The 17,571-nt window shown below is 44.2% G+C and overlaps 1 protein-coding gene and 1 pseudogene across 3 annotated transcripts in view; both read right to left on the bottom strand.

Moving 5' to 3' along the window:
- LUC7L2 (LUC7 like 2, pre-mRNA splicing factor) overlaps nucleotides 1-17,571 on the bottom strand; it is a 60,394-nt gene that overhangs the window by 20,381 nt on the left and 22,442 nt on the right. For all 3 annotated transcript variants that reach the window (XM_049775028.1, XM_049775036.1, XM_049775044.1), the window contains exons 2-3: nucleotides 17,072-17,166; nucleotides 394-492 (exon numbers count right to left, since the gene is read on the bottom strand). In XM_049775028.1, the coding sequence (XP_049630985.1) occupies nucleotides 394-492; nucleotides 17,072-17,166 (194 nt within the window). The remainder of the gene's footprint in view (nucleotides 1-393; nucleotides 493-17,071; nucleotides 17,167-17,571) is intronic.
- Nucleotides 9,860-10,181, bottom strand: LOC126012044 (elongin-C-like; annotated as a pseudogene).

Below are 17,571 nucleotides of genomic sequence, written 5' to 3'. Positions count from 1 at the left end.
TCAGCAGTTACTCCTGGCTCTGCACTCAAAAATCACTCATAGTTAAGAATAGCTAATTATTACCTTTCCCAAAAAGATTATCAAAAAAACATAATGCACTAAACTAAAAAAAAAAAAAAGCATTCTCGGGCCCGGAGAGATAGCACAGCGGCGTTTGTCTTGCAAGCAGCCGATCCAAGACCAAAGGTGGTTGGTTCGAATCCCGGTGTCCCATATGGTCCCCCGTGCCTGCCAGGAGCTATTTCTGAGCAGACAGCCAGGAGTAACCCCTGAGCACTGCCGGGTGTGGCCCAAAAACCAAAAACCAAAAAAAAAAAAGCATTCTCTCACTGATGCAAAGATAAAATACACTTAACTACAGATAATCTGACCCTCTAAAGTGTAATCACATACATCAAGTTCAAAGAAGAAATCTTGTTCTTTGGATGCAATTTCATAATCTGCTCTCAAGGCCAGGTCATGCACTTTCAGACACTCTCCAAGATCCATTCTCTAGAGGGGAGGTGGGGAGAGGGAGAAAAACGTTTCATTAGAAACATTAAACACATTTCTTTTTTTTTTTTTTTTTTTTGTTTTTTGGGCCACACCCGTTGATGCTCAGGGGTTACTCCTGGCTATGCGCTCAGAAGTTGCTCCTGGCTTGGGGGACCATATGGGACGCCGGGGGATCGAACTGTGGTCCGTCCAAGGCTAGCGCAGGCAAGGCAGGCACCTTACCTCTTGCGCCACCGCCCGGCCCCACATTAAACACATTTCTAAAAAATGCATTAACCATTATTTTATTTAAAAACATTATTCAGTTACAATTCCTTAAAAATGGAAAATAAAATTTCATAACTAAGTACAAATGTGGTACCAGAAAATAAAAGCGAGTGTGTGGGGCCCGGAGAGATAGCACAGCGGCGTTTGCCTTGCAAGCAGCCGATCCAGGACCAAAGGTGGTTGGTTCGAATCCCGGTGTCCCATATGGTCCCCCGTGCCTGGCAGGGGCTATTTCTGAGCTGACAGCCAGGAGTAACTCCTGAGCACCGCCGGGTGTGGCCCCAAAACATAAACAAACAAACAAAAAAAATCGAGTCTGTACCAACAGAGGAAACATGATCACCTCACTACTTAACAATTGGACAGGATGGACAGAACTTTCAATTCCAAAAAAAAGAAAGCTTACAGCTTCCTGTAGGAGGGATGATAGGTTGGAAACCTGGGACAATGGTGGTGGGAAATGTTCATGGGTGAAGGTGGTGTACATTTTAAGACTAAAACTACGAATAACTTTGTAATCACAGTGTTTAAATAAAAGGGGGTAAAAAGCTTCCAGCTTCCATATCAAAGTCTAAAAGAAGATAGTTGGGCTGTACAGTGGAATAGGGCATTTGCTTTGCCAATCGGGGTTCCATCCCCAGGATCCCATATATTCCCTAGGGCCTACCAGGAGTAACTCCTGAGCTTTGGGATGTGACCCAAAACAAAAAAAGCACTCAATTCAAACTAAGTAATGTGGAAATAAAATTCATGAGTGGTCTTCAAACAATTATTCAGTCTCAGACTTAGAGGCTTTACTAACATAGATAATTAAGATAGTTTTATCTTTTCAAAGAAACCCCACTTATGACAGGGGAAATACTCTTTTTTCCCCTGGGTTTTTGGGCCACATCCAGCAGCACTCAGGGGTTACTTCTGGCTCTGCACTCAGAAATTACTCTTGACAGGCTCAGGGGACAATATGGGATACTCAGAGGTTTGCTCGTTCCTGGCTATGCAATAAGAGAACATTCCTGTAGTGCTGAGGGACCCATATGGGAGGTCATGTCTGGGTTTGACTCCCTGCATTCCACATGGTCCCCGAGCCTGTTAGGAGGATTTCTGAGCGCAGAGCCAGGAAGAACCCCCCCCCCCCAACTCCGCCCAACCTGCCCAGCACTGCTAGTTGTGGCCCAAAAAACAGAAAGTAAAAAATAGAAGAGTAGGGGCAGGAGAGATAACATGGAGATAAGGCATTTGCCATGCATGCAGAAGGTCAGTGGTTTGAATCCTGGCATCCCATATGGTCCCCGTGCCTGCCAGGGGCAATTTCTGAGCACAGAGCCAGAAGTAACCCCTGAGCACTGCCTGGTGTGATCCAAAAACAAAACAAAACAAAAAAAAACAAGAGTAAGAAGCAAATTAATCTTGGGAAAAGCAAAGAAATCTGTACTGAAGTTTGGGGCTGGAGAAATATCACAAGCAGGTAAGGCAATGCATCCAACTGACCCGGGGTTCAATGTTCAGCATCCAATTTGGTCCCCAGAGCCTACCAGGAATGACTTCTGAGCACAGAGCCAAAAGTAACCTCTGACTTCTGCCAGGTGTGCCCCTCTTCCCTGATATTTTGGAAAAAGATAAAACAGTAATGTTTGTTTTGGTTTTGGTTTCTGGGCCACACTCAGCAGCACTCAGGGGTTACTCCTGGCTCTGTGCTCAGAAATAGCTCCTGACAGGCTTGGGGAACCATATGGAATGCTGAGGATCAAATCCAGGTCTATCCTGGGTCAGCTGTGAGCAAGGCAAACACTCTACTACTGTGCTATCACTCTGGCCTTAAAGCACTAATTGTAGTCAATAAGAATGAAACTCCTAATAATCTAGCAGGAGGCAAGACTAAAGTCATCATCACAGGCTTGAACCTAGCCTTGTATGCAGCATCTAGAAAGATTTTAGCCTTTAAATTACAGTAAGATGATCTGCGGTGGGAACAATAGTACACTGGATAAAGTACTTGCCTTGCAATACAACCAAATATTACCTCAGTTCTTAAATAATAATAGGTGACAGCTCAAATGCTGAGAAGGGGGTAAGGCGCCTATACAGCAAGTAAAGCACTTGCCTTACATGTGGCTGAACCAGATTTGTTGACCAGCACTACAAATGGTCCTCCCAAGCATTGCCAGGAATAATCCCCAAGAGTAAATGAGCCTTGAGCACAACAGGTTATGGCCCAAAAACCATGAAAGGGGGGCTGAGAATATGTTGTGCACACAGGAAGCCCAAGTTTGATCCCAGCACCACAAATCCTCCATGATCATCACCATGTATTGCCTCAAAACCAAGAGGCAGAGAGGAAAAAAAAAAAAAACCAAAGAAGCTCTCAAAACATTCTTTTAGAAAACTTTAAAGATGATTCATAACCATCAGAGAACTGGCTTTTGAGCATCGTACTGACGAACATATTCAGGTTTTTCCTGATCATGATGCTTATTGCTATTCTAGTCAACAGCAGTTTTCCAAAGTGATAGCAATCCAGAAAATGTCCTCCCAACCCAAGAGGAAGTCAACACATGGCACTGCTTAAGAAAGCATGCCTGAACATTTATTCAGAAATAGCAAAAAGGGCTGGAGAACATGCTTTATTTGCTAGAACTAGGGTTCTGACCCCAATACCATGTGGTCCTATTGTTATGACAACCCCAAGCACAGAGCTGGGTTGAACCCCCAAAATTAAAAAAAAAATTTTTTTTAAAAAGGGCAAAAAGATAGGAGTTTAAGCACTAGCTCTGTACATGGGTGAACCCAAGTCTGGTTCCTGATAATATGTTCCCCAAACCCCACCAGGAATAAGTCAAGCACAGAAGAATTTGGTCCCAAAAAAACCAAACCTTTTTACTCCTGAGTTGGGGTAAAATATGTAAGATTCTATTATATATATTATACATATTTTAATTTGTTTTAAGTGATCTGAAAAATAATTCACTATTCAAAGAAAAAACAGTATAAAAATAACTATATGGGGCTGGAGAAATAGCGCAAGGATAGGGTGTTTGCCTTATGCTGAAGGACGGTGGTTCAAATCCCAGGATCCCATATGGTCCCCCCCGAACCTGCCAGGAGCGATTTGAGTGTAGAGCCAGGAGTAACCCCTGAGGGCTGCCGGGTATGACCCCAAAACCAAAACCAAACAAACAAACAAACAAAAAACCCACAAAACAAACAAACAAAAAAAACTATGAGTATACATTTATTTTCAAACACACTAAAAATTAATTTTCCAGCAATAATGAAAAGCCAGTGAAGTTGTCTATTGACACAGACAATTCAAAGCTGTGCTCTTCAAAATATACAGGAAGGCCCAGGAGAACTCAAGGTTGGAAGCATAGGAATGGCAGGCACAAGAGTTTCTGGTTATATATATTGTTTTTGTTTTTTTTCTCTTTTTGGTTCAGACCCTGTGGAGCTCAGGGTTGCTCCTGGCACTGCACTCAGAAATAACTCATGGTAGGCTCGGGAGACCATAAGGAAAGCCAGGAGTCAAACCATCACCTATCCTGAGTTGATTATATGCAAGGCCTTACCGCTGTGCTCTCTCTCCAGCCTCAAAGCATAAGAGTTTCATTCCAGGGTCTGCATGCCACCAGCTACAAGCTGAACAGAATGGCATGGCTACATGGATACACCAGGAGAATCCTGAGACCCAGCAACAGAGAGAGGAAGTAGGGGCCCTCGCACACAGCAAAATAGTAGTGAAGACAGGAACATAGTTAATAGCAAAATAATGTTCAAGTCTTTGCTCCACCTTCTATTTGTCTATTATTCTAACATTTATCACTACAACAACTCTATTTATATTTGCATCAAATGCCAGGACTCCAGTGAGCTGTTCTCAGGATGCAATACTAACTTCAGTGAAGGGTCAGATATTTCAGTGGAGTGGGTTATCTGGGCCCAAAGATCTTTTAAAATGTATTCCTGGAGGAACTGGAGAGCAAATGCCTAATATATAGCCCAGCTGGATCTCTGAAATACCAGCCCCACAACCAGCAGCAACACCAGTAACTCTCAGGCAGAGGAAGCAGCTCCAAATACCAGCTGTGGTGCTGAATCCCCATACACGGTACTGACATCAACATTTGAAAATAGAACCAAGGGCCAGAGAGATAGCACAGCGGTAAGGCATTTTTGCTTTAAATGCAGAATGATGGTGGTTCAAATCCCATATGGTCCCCCGAGCCTGCCAGGAGTGATTTCTGAGCGTGGAGCCAGGAGGAACCCCTGAGTACTGCTTGATGTGACCCAAAAACCAAAAACCAAAAACCAAAAAAAAAAAAAAAAAAACTCTACCTCCTAGACTTATAAAAGCCTCTTTGTTTTGAGTGCCATGTTGAGATACTCAGAGACCATGGTTTATCCCATTTACAAAGATATGAAGCCAGAGTATGTATTAGAGTAGACAAGAAAAACTGGGAGAGCACTGACAAGAGAGCAAATTAGAAAATCTGTTTAAACTGCTACTCTAGAGCCAGAGAGATAGCATGAAGGTAAGGCATTTGCCTTGCATGCAGAAAGTTGGTGGTTCGAATCCCAGCATCCCATATGGTCCCCTGAGCCTGCCAGGAGCAATTTCTGAGCATAGAGCCAGGAGTAACCCCCCTGAGCGCTGCCTGGTGTGACCCAAAAACAAAACAAAACAAAACAAAAACTGTTAGTCTAACACTGCTTCCACTTTACATAATATTTCTGAATACCCTGAATACCAATTTACACTTAACACTCTTAGATAATTAGGTACGGGGCCGGTGAGGTGGCTCTAGAGGTAAGGTGTCTGCCTTGCAAGTGCTAGCCAAGGAAGGACCATGGTTCGATTCCCCGACGTCCCATATGGTCCCCCCCCCAAGCCAGGGGCAATTTTTGAGCACTTAGCCAGGAGTAACCCCTGAGCATCAAATGGGTGTGACCCTAAAAACCAAAATAATAAAAAGATAATTAGGTCCATAAACTCCATCTCATTAAAGCAGTAACACTACAATGTTCAGAGCAGGTAGGTAACCACTACCTTTCCTCCAGTGTGTCCCTTATCTTTCTCTGATTAACCTCCTTTCCAACATCTTCTGAGAAATTAGAAATACATGTAAATGTTCTCTAGCAATGGGTGGGCTTTTTGTTTATATTTGAGCCACACCCAGCAGCGCTCAGGGGTTACTCCTGGCTCTGTGCTCAGAAATCACCCCTGATTGGCTTGAGAGACTATATGGGATGAAGGGAATCAAACCCAGGTCAGCTGCATGCAAGGCAAATGACCTAGTAGCTGTGCTATAGCTCCAGCCCCACTAGCAGTGCTTTTAATCTGTGGATTACTCATGCCAATATCCCTGCCGCTGCCCACCCTCTCACCCTCCAATATAAGCTTTTTACACACTCTTAGTTTAAATTCACACAACAGGGGCTGGAGAGATATAGCAGGCAGTGCATTTGCCTGGAACACAGCTGACCTGGTTTGGATTTCTAGCATCCCATATGAATAATAATTTTATATGTGAAGCAATAAAGTTTTTATTGAAACTTACTTAGAAAGTTGTTAGGAGAGAGACTGGGAGTATGTGTTTGAGAGAAAAAAGTCTTCTCCAGAGCAAAGTAAGTAAAGAAATGATATAAGCAAGATATGTGCTCAAGAAAGAACCTGTGGGGCTAGAGCCCTATCACAGTGGGTAGGACATTTTGCCTTGCACATGGCCGACTGTTTCAATCCCCAACATCCCGTATGGTCCCCTGAGCCTTACAGGAGTAATTTCTGAGTGCAGAGGCAGGACTAAACCAAGTGCCACCAGGTGTGGCCCAACAAGGCCCCCACCCAATAAAAAGACAGAACATATTTGAAGGGCAATGCAAAAATTTTTGGTTTAGGGGCTCACAGTGGGGCATTTTTCATTACATGCGAGACCCAGGTTTGATCCCTAGCATTTCATTCGGTCCCATGTATCACCAGGATTAATTCCTGAGCATCAATAGGTTTGACTGTAAAATTTTTAAAAATTGGGGCCAATTGGTGGTACAGTGGTAGGGCGTTTGCCTTAAAAGCAGCTGACCTAGGACAAACCTCGGTTCAATACCCAAGCATCCCATATGGTCCCCGAGCCAGGAACTATTTCTGGGCACATAGCCAAGAGTAACCCCAGAGCGTCAGCGTCACTGGGTGTGGCTCAAAAACAAACAAAAAATATTTTAAAATTATTTTTGGCTTTTGGGGTTTGTTATTGGGGGGGGGGGGGAGTTGGGCCAAACCCAGTGACGCTTAGGGGTTACTCCTGGCTCTGCGCTCAGAAATCGCGCCTAGCTTGGGGACCATATGGGACACCGAAGAATTGAACTGCAGTCCGTCCTAGGTCAGCCACGTACAAGGCAAGTAGCCTACCACTGCGCCACTGCTCCAGCCCCTAATTATTTTTGTTTTAACCAAATGTACATGTGCCCAACATTAAAAAATCCTTAATAGGGGCCGGGCGGTGGCGCTAAAGGTAAGGTGCCTGCCTTGCCTGCGCTAGCCTTGGACGGACCTCGGTTCGATCCCCCGGTGTCCCATATGGTCCCCCAAGCCAGGAGCAACTTCTGAGCACATAGCCATGAGTAACCCCTGAGCGTTACCGGGTGTGGCCCAAAAACCAAAAAAAAAAAAAATCCTTAATAATAAAAAAGAAAATCTGGGGCCAGAGAGATAGCATGGAGGTAAGGAGTTTGCCTTTCATGCAGAAGGACAGTAGTTCGAATCTCGGCATCCCATATGGTCCCCTGTGCCTGCCAGGGGCGATTTCTGAGCATGGAGCCAGGAGTAACCCCTGAGCACTGTCTGGTATAACTCAAAAACCAAAAAAAGAAAAATCCACAATCCTCGTGACTGGGAATCAGGCTGCAAAATCTCTCTCTTTTTTTTTTTTTTGGTTTTTGAGCCACACCCGTTTGACGCTCAGGGGTTACTCCTGGCTATGCGCTCAGAAATCGCCCCTGGCTTGGGGGGACCATATGGGACGCCGGGGGATCGAACCATGGTCTGTCCTACGCTAGCGCTTGCAAGGCAGACACCTTACCTCTAGCGCCACCTTCCCGGCCCCATGCAAAATCTCAATCCATCCCAAAGTCACAGATATTTTTTGGTTCTCTCCTGAGCTAAACTTAAGTTAAAATGATTTTTTATAAACTATAACTTTTTTCTTTTGGGGGGTCACACCCGGCAGCACTCAGAGGTTACTCCTGGCTCTATGCTCAAAAATCGCTCCTGGCAGGCTCGGAGGACCATATGAGATGCCGGGATTCGAACCAATGACCTTTTGCATGAAAGGCAAAAACTCTACCTCCATGCTATCTCTCAGGCCCCTATAAACTATTAACTTTTTAAAGCTTAAATGCATTAGTAATTTACTTCACTGTTAAATTTTTGGCACATGGCTAAAATTATATACATGTGCTTGCCGTGCACATGGCTAACTCAGGTTGATCCTGGCATCATATATTGCTGCCCTATCCCAAACTCTAGTATAGAACTGGAATTAAGGGGCCCGGAGAGATAGCACAGCGGCATTTGCCTTGCAAGCAGCCGATCCAGGACCAAAGGTGGTTGGTTCGAATCTCGGTGTCCCATATGGTCCCCCGTGCCTGCCAGGAGCTATTTCTGAGCAAACAGCCAGGAGTAACCCCTGAGCACCGCCGGGTGTGACCCAAAAACCAAAAACCAAAAAAAAAAAAAAAAAAAAAGAACTGGAATTAAGTCCTGAGCACCAAAACCCAAAAGCGGGAGGTAAATAACACAAACAAACTGAAGAGACAGCTCAATGGACAGAGGATGCGAAGTACAAGGTCAACCCAGATTCAGTACCCAAGACTGCTCAGTCAAATGAACACTGCCTGAAACAACTCTAATTAGAGCTGGAAGCAGTCCATCTTCTCACCAAACCAGGCCCCCAACCCCAGTAAAAAGCAGGTCTCCCGCCTTTCCTGCCTTGTTCTTTCTGAAGATCCTAACAGGAAGCCAATGAATGAACATATCCATTTTTGGCTAAAACCATACAAATAGGAATGGAGAGATAGCATGGAGGTAAGGCATTTTTGCCTTGCATGCAGGATGGTGGTTCGAATCCTGGCATCACATATGGTCCCCCGAGCCTGCCAAGAGTGGTTTCTGAGCATAGAGCAAGGAATAATTCCTGAGCGCTGCCGGGTGTGATGCAAAAACCCAACCCCCCCCCCCCCCAAAAAAAAAAACCCTATACAAAGATAAAGACAGAATTGGACCAAATTCCAAAAGAAAATAATAAACACAGATACTTCCCAAGTAGTCTGGTCCTGGCTGCTACTTCTGTGGCATTCTCAGAAAGGGGGTAAAGAAATGGGTTTCTTCACGAACCACATCAATCCCAATCTGGCACTGGCACACACTATACCCTCCATAGAAATGGCCCAGCTTCTCAACTGAACTGAAATGTGAGCTACTGCAACTTATCAGGTGGGGCCAGACTATGGTCGAAAACAGCTTAGCTATTTCTAGAATATGGTTGGGCTGAGCACCTCATACCCACTCACCACTAGAAAACCTGGTAGCCTCAGCCCACAACTGCCATCTTCCCAAGTTCCTCCACAAAGCTACAAAAGAAAGTAATAGTCAGTGACTCTTCCCAGGTAGTCCAGTCCAGAATGAAGATTCTAGGACTTCACAAAATGGGTGGGGATTGCCCTTTCTGCCTAAGTCACAGCTTAACCTTATCAAACTGCCAAGTTACCAAATTTATTTCACATCTATACATCCTGAACCAAATAGCCTCAAACAGCATCTAAAATTTTCATACTAATTTCAAAGGAAATCTGAAGAGAAAGTTATAGAACCAACCAGCACCAACTACAGACCAGTAAATCCTTCAGACACTGACTTCAGCAAAATCATGGAGATGAAAAAATAATTTTGAATTGGCCCTTTTGACTTTAAATTTTGACCATTCCATTTGCTTTGGTGCTGTGCGGGGTGACTGGTTTCAGATTATGTCCAATAGTACTGGCATCAGCAGTACGTTCCTGAAAAATAAAGTTATTTTCCAAGGGAAAAAATTATTTCAACAGTTTATTATATTTAACAGTCTAGGAAATCCGCAGCTATCGGCAGTTCCAGAGCAATTTCAGGTGCAATTGGGAATTCAGGAATCTTGATTGAGCTGTTAGTGTAGCTAACCTTGTAGGTAAAATACATGCATACTTTGGATAGCACATGTAAAGGGATCTCTTTAAAACTGATTTCATTGGTTTCATTTTCAGCAAAATGACGCAGCTTTTATTGTTCCTGATGTTAATGCATGTTCTCTTTTTATAATAAATTTGTGGTTATCAAAGGATATTCATTTGACACACATAGCATCAGGGCCTTCACAGCCACCACAGATTTTTCTCTTCTCCATCATGTTCTTAGGAAATTCTACTTCACTTCCTGAAAAAATTCAGTAGTAGCTCATTTTATGTTAGGTCTACTTCTTATAGACTTGTAGGTTTGGTCCCAAGTCAGCTCCGCAGTCACAGCACCCAGAGAACTAGCTCTCCATAAACCTCCAGAGCCCCAGCTCCAGGGCCACACCCACTCCCTCCACCTAGGGAAAATTTTTACTTTTACTGTTCTTCAAATAAATTTCAGTAATCAGATCTTCCACTCTTAATTTTTTCAAAATTATTGAAGGGTTCAGAGATGATTTGAACTTGCAATACAAGCTTTGCATGCAGAAGAATAAGACTTGATTTCTGGGGCCGGGAAGGTGGCGCTAGAGGTAAGGTGTCTGCCTTGCAAGCGCCAGCATAGGACGGACTGTGGTTCGATCCCCCGGCGCCCCATATGGTCCCCCCAAGCCAGGAGCGATTTCTGAGCGTATAGCCAGGAGTAACCCCTGAGCGTCAAATGGGTGTGGCCCCAAAACCAAAAAAAAAAAAAGACTTGATTTCTGTCATCGCATGACCTCCTCAGAAGGCCCCAAAACTCAGAACAAGATGATATTCAGGTATTTAAATTTCAATATTCCAAATGCTATTATAATCAGGTGGGACCGGCCAGACTATGGGCCGAAAAAAACTTAGCTATTTCTAGAATATGGTTGGGTTGAGCATCTTATACCCACTCACCACTAGAAAACCTGGTAGTCTCAGCCCAGGTTTAGATTCTGGAAAATCTAAACAGGACTATATGATTTTGGGGCCATAATGATAGAAGAGTGGGAAGGCTTTTGCCCTGCAAACAGCCAACCCAGGTTCAATCCTCAGCATCCCATATGGTCCCTTGAGCGTATTAGGAGTAATTTTTGAGTGCAGAGTCAGGAGTAATACCTCAAGTGATACCAGGTGTGTCCCAAAAAGACAAAATAATATCAAAAACAACAAAATTACTTAAATTTCAATATTCCAAACACTACTATAATAAGCAGCACTTCAGGGAATTCTTAAAAACCTAAAAATTGTTATCTACATGCACATACCTGCTTTTGTTATTCTATTAAAAATATATACAAGATTACATTCCAGGTGTTTGCAGTTTTTCTCGTGGGCCATACAAATGGGATTCAGAGCTCTGCCCTTGGTCAGGGGATAGGGATCATTCCAAGTGGTTCTTGGGGAGCCTGACATGGTGCAGAGAAGTGAACCTGGGTCAGCTGTGTGAAAGGCAAGTAACTACCCAGAGTATGTTATCTTGGATCCTATCTCTGGCCCCTCACGTGTTCAACTTTTTACAGAACAAAACAGAATGCTTTTAACTGTCGATGTAAGAAGTGACTACAGGGGCAGGAGAGATAGAATAGTGATAGGATAGGGTTTATGCCTTGAACGAAGCCAATCCAGAATAAATGGTGGTTTGAACACTGGCATCCCATATGGTCTCCTGTGCCTGCCAGGAGCGATTTCTGAGCACAAAGCCAGAAGTAACCCCTGAGCACCGCCAGGTGTGACCCAAAAACCAAAAAAAAAAAAAAAAAAAAGGAAATATGTACTGGATACAGTACAATGGGTTAAGTATGGAGCCTTTCATGTAGCTGACCAAAGTCTTCCCCTGAGCACTGACAGGGGTGATTCCTAAACACAGAACTAAAAGTTAGTCCTAAACGCCAGTGGGTATAGCCCAAAATACTACAAAGGTTAGAGTCATATATAGTAGAGAACATCTGGGGGTATAGGGACCCACAGAGCTACACTCAGCAGTGATGGGAGACCAGGGAAGATGGAACTTGAGAATTTGTGCCTGCCAGGCATATAATCCAATCCCTTAAGCTACCTCCCAAATTGGTCAGAAAACTGCTTTAAGAAACAAATGATTGGGAGGAGGGGACAGAGGGATGATGTGCAGTGGTAGGGCATTTTGCCTTGCACGCAGCTGACGCAGAATGGACCGTGATTAGATTTTCAGCATCCCATTTGGTCCCCCGAGCCTGCCAGATGAAGTTTCTGAGCTCAGAGCCAGGAGTAACTTGGGTGTGACCAAAAAAAAAAAGAAAAAAAAAAAGAAAAAAAAATGATCTACTAGATTTAAACAGTACAGCAGTAATCCCTGAGAAGAGAGGCATTAAATCCTGCCAGGGGTGGCTCAAAGCCAAGAAAGGAAAAAGTGAGGGGTCAGAGAGTAAATGAGTAGTAACTACAGGGACTGAGGAACTAAACTGCATGTTGCAGACCCCAGTTCAATCCCCAGCATCATCTTTCAAGCAGCATGGAGCATGATCAGGTAGACCAAACACAATCCCACAAAAAACAATGGAAAGAAATCAATGAGCACAACTTCAGCATGGGCATTATAAAATGCAAAGCACAACTGTAACAAGGGTTTTGTTCATGTAAAATATAATGTCAATATAAAACCTAAGCATGGCAGGTTTTGAAGTATTAACATTTCCACCCTCTCCATTATTAACATTTTTAAAAACTAAATTGAGTTTTTTTTTTGGGGGGGGGTCATACCCGCAGAGCTCAGGGGTTACTCCTGGTTCTGCTCAGAAAGCGCGCCTGGCAGGCTCGGGAGACCATATGGCATAATATAGTTTCAACAGCGTTTCCTGGTGTCAGAGAGAGAGTACACTGGGTCAGGAGTAAACACTGCTGGCTAAGACACACACACACACACACACACACACACACACACACACGCACGCATCACAAAAAATCAACAGTTTCCAACTGCATGCCTTGATTGTCTATCAGATACTGAACTAATTCCTAAGAAGCTCAGATTGATCTTCAAGCCCCTCCAAGGTCTCCCTTGATCATATATCCCTGCTTGACTGTCTCAATGTCTCATTGCTTGCTTTTTGCCCAACTTTAAAGAAATTAAGATTCTCTCTTCAACACTAATTTCCTTTCTCTTCCCCTCACATCTTTCTTTCCTTTTTTGGGGGGTCACACCCTGCAGCGCTCAGGGGTTATTCCTGGCTCTGCGCTCAGAAAGCACTCCTGGCCAGCTCAGGGGACCATATGGGATGCCAGGATTTGAATCACCGTCAGCCCTGGGTCGGCCACATGCAAGGCAAACGTGCTACTACTGTGCTAGCTCTCTGGCCCATCCTCATTTTTTATTTTTTTATTTTTTTTTGGTTTTTGGGTCACAGCTGGCATTCCTGGCTCTATGCTCAGAAATTGCTCCTGGCAGACTTGGAGACATATAGGATGCCAGGATTCGAAACACCATCCTTCTGCATGCAAGGCAAATGCCTTCCCACCATGCTATCTCTAAGGCCTCCCTCCTCATATCTTTCTAAACAAGTTTTACTCAATAAAAACTATCTTGGAGGGCCCAGAGAGATAGCACAGTGGTGTTTGCCTTGCAGGAGCGATTTCTGAGCAGACAGCCAGGAGTAACCCTTGAGCAACGCCGGGTGTGACCCAAAAACCAAAAGAATATATATATGGGGCCCGGAGAGATAGCACAGCGGTGTTTGCCTTGCAAGCAGCTGATCCAGGACCAAAGGTGGTTGGTTCGAATCCCGGCGTCCCATATGGTCCCCCGTGCCTGCCAGGAGCTATTTCTGAGCAGACAGCCAGGAGTAACCCCTGAGCAACGCTGGGTGTGGCCCAAAAAAACTAAAAAAAAAAAAAAAAAAAAAAAAAAAAAGAATATATATATATGGGCCCGGAGAGATAGCACAGCAGCGTTTGCCTTGTAAGCAGCCGATCCAGGACCAAAGGTGGTTGGTTCGAATCCCAGTGTCCCATATGGTCCCCCGTGCATGCCAGGAGCTATTTCTGAGCAGACAGCCAGGAGTCACCCCTGAGCACCGACGGGTGTGGCCCAAAAAAACAAAAAACAAACAAACAAAAAAACTATCTTGGACCCGAGCTATAATTTAGTGGGCAAGGTACTTGCCTTGCACATGAGTTCAATCCTTGGCAACAAATATGGTCCTCTGAGCCACCCGGGAGATATCCAAGTGCAGAACCAGAAGTGATGTGACACAAAAACAGAAAGAACAGGGGCCGGTGCAGTGGTGCAAGTGGTGCAAGGGGTAAGACGTCTGCCTTGCCTGTGCTAGCCTAGGACAGACCAAGAATCGATCTCCCAAGCCAGGAGCGATTTTTGAGTGCATAGCCAGGAGTAACCTGAGTGTCACTTGGGTGTGGTCCAAAAACCAAAAAACAGAAAGAACAAAACAACTATCTTTTTTGACCAAAAGAAAGAGGGGGGGTTTGAACTCATCACTCTGAAAAAATATCTTTCCTTTATTCAAACCATTTCTGGCAAATGAGAAATAGCTAAATGTTTAGCCCTTCAGACCTTCGACCATTAGATAGAAATCTGTGGCGAGAAGCTTTTGCAGTGGGGCCAGAGACCTACAGTAACTCCTGAGCAGCAGCAGGTATGGTCCAAATCCCCCTCCAAAACAGGTCTTTTTTTTTTTTTTTTTTTTTTTGGTTTTTGGTTTTTAGGTCACACCCAGCAGCGCTCAGATGTTACTCCTGGCGCTGTGCTCAGAAATAGTTCCTGGCAGGCTAGGGGGACCATTTGGGATGCCGGGATTTGAACCACAGTCCTGTGTCTGAGGCAAAAGCCCTACCGCTATGCTATCTCTCCGGTCCCCAAAACAGGTCTTGATTAATTGTTTCTACATAATTCAAAAGTCAGGGAATCAAATTCTTTATTCACTAAAGTAAGTTGTCCGTGATTTTGAAACTTATTTTTCAAAATTAAAATTATGGCTCCCTAGTAGGTATGGCACTTGCCTTACATGTGGTCAACCTGGGTTCAATCCCTGGCATCCCATATGGTCCCGAGCCCGGCAGGAGTGATTTCTGAGTGCAGAGCCAGGAATAACCCCTGAGCACCGCCAGGGGTTATAAATAAGTATATATATATATTATGGTTCTCTAAGACTCTAAGATCAAACAACTTCACTAACTGCTGAATCTAAATTGACCTAAACAAAAATTGTTTTGCTTTTGAGTCACACCCAGCAGTGCTGGGGGGGAGGGGGAGGTTTACTCTTAGCTCTGTGCTCAGGAATCATTCCTGGCAGTTCTCAGGGCACCACATGGGATGCCAAAGATCAAGCCCAGGTCAGCCACCTGCAAAGCAAACATCCTACCCACTGTGCAATGGCCCTGACCCCAAGCTTTAAAAATTTAAGAATCAGGGCCCAGAGAGATAGCACAGCGGTGTTTGCCTTGCAAGCAGCCGATCCAGGACCAAAGGTGGTTGGTTCAAATCCCGGTGTCCCATATGGTCCCCCGAGCATGCCAGGAGCGATTTCTGAGCATAGAGCCAGGAGTAACCCCTGAGCACTGCCGGGTGTGACCCAAAAACTAAAAAAAAAAAAAAAAAAAAATTTTAAAACCACTCAATTCCCCAGCATCCATATGGTCCCCTGTATACTGCCAGGAGTTATTCCTGAGAGCAGAGCCAGAAGTACCCCTGAGCATCACCAGTATGACCCATAAACAAAAACAGGGCCAGAGCAACAGCATAGCAGGTAGGGCACTTGCCTTGCACATGGCTGATCCAGCCCAATCTTTGGCATCCCATATGCCCCTCTTTCCCCGAAGCCTGTCATGATTCCTGAAAAGCAAATCCAAATTCATCCTGTCAAGCTCTTCTACTAAATTCCAAAAGAAAATGATGGCTGCCAATTCTTCCCAGGTAGTATGGGTCTGGTTAAAAACTGGGCGTCTCAGAATAGATGTAAACAGATAGCTTTCTGAGAGCCAAAACCACAGCAAGCCAGAGCCACAACCTACAGCATCCAACAAACATGGCCCTGCTTCACTGTTGTGTATGTAAATATTTTGGGGGATTACTATGTTGCTCACCCTAATCTGATTAGGTGATTGTGCCCTACCCTAGGGTGTGACCTGGAATTCTGCCCCCACCCTAGGGTAGGACCTGATTCTGCTTCCACCATTGGTTGGTATCTGATCCCACCATTGGGTGGGACCTGACTCTGGACTATAAGAGCAAGGGCCTGTGGAAGGCGAGAGGCTTTTGCTGGCTGGAACTGAATCGGAGTCTTTGGACTTCAGTTTTGTCCATCCAAATAAAGCAAATATTTCCACGAGCCTGATTGTCTGCGAGCTGTTTACCCGCCGTTTCACCTCAGAACCGTGGGCTAGACAGGGTGGCAGACACGTGCTACGAGCTGGAAGAAAAGGGCCTCATTCTCCATCCCTCCATCAGTCAACCTCTTCAGGGGCTGTCCTGCTACACTTCACAACTTCACCTTATCAAACTGTGAAGCAACCACATTAAATTCCAAATCTAGAAATATACATTATTTTCTAATTGACTCTTATTGATCTAAGTTTTAATCATTCCATTTGCCTTTGTGTTGTGACAAACAATATGAAGTAAATTTGTGTCTGCAAGGAGGCAGGCTAGGATGGTGAGTGGGAATCTAGGAACACGGGTGGAGTGAAGGTCACACTGATGGATTGATTAAATGATGGAATGATTAAATGATTAAATGATGATGAAATGATTAAACTGTCTCAACATTTTAATGCCTGAAACAGCTGTATTATGAACTTGGTAAATCACAGTACTATAATAAAAAATGTTTACAAATAAATAAAACAAATTCCATCTATGGGCTGGAGCCACAATACCAAAGGTAGAACACTCGTCATGCATGTGCATGTGGGTTTTATTTCCAGTACCACATATGATTCCCTGAGCACTGAGATAAAAAGCCCTGAAGACCTCCAGGTATTCTCCCCACAAAAAAAAAAAAAAAAAAAAACACCTCTGATTACAAAGTAATCTGATAAACCATCACTACTTTATCAGTTTCTTTCTTAAAGCACAACAACCGAAAAACAGCAGACTGAATATACGTACAGTTCCAGAGAGAACATCATGCGGGCAACAGTTGAGGAGGTGACTCTTGCACACTCTGTCATCACTGAATTTGATGCGTTGCCGAGTAGTGTCTCCTGTAATACAGGAAAGTTAATAACATTCAAGGTTAGACAACTAGAAGGTACTTATTTCTTAGAGTCCTACTACTACTAAATTGTGTGTGATACACACATTACTTATAAATCAGCTCAAGAGGGATTAGTTTACATAATGGCCTATAAACTATTTTAGACAGCATGCAGCTGCAGTACATGTACTGCACATGGAACTCAAAGACAGTCCAAGTGGGGAGCAATGCGTTCTGTTAACAGAGCACTTCCGAGAAGCAGGAATGGACCTTACAGAGAACTTAAGAGAGTCCAACTCCTTTCAGTTGCAGGTAAGAAAACTGAGGCCCCCAGAGAGGTTAAGCAACTTGCAGCAGACCCACTAGCAAAGTTTCTACTGGTATTCAATGTTCCCTACTTGACACTAAGCAT

The sequence above is a fragment of the Suncus etruscus genome, chromosome 1 (genome assembly GCF_024139225.1).
Source record: "Suncus etruscus isolate mSunEtr1 chromosome 1, mSunEtr1.pri.cur, whole genome shotgun sequence".
Classification (NCBI taxonomy): Eukaryota; Metazoa; Chordata; class Mammalia; order Eulipotyphla; family Soricidae; genus Suncus; species Suncus etruscus.
The sequence above is the reverse complement of the archived record's forward strand: the minus strand, read 5'-3'. Positions and strand labels throughout refer to the sequence as shown.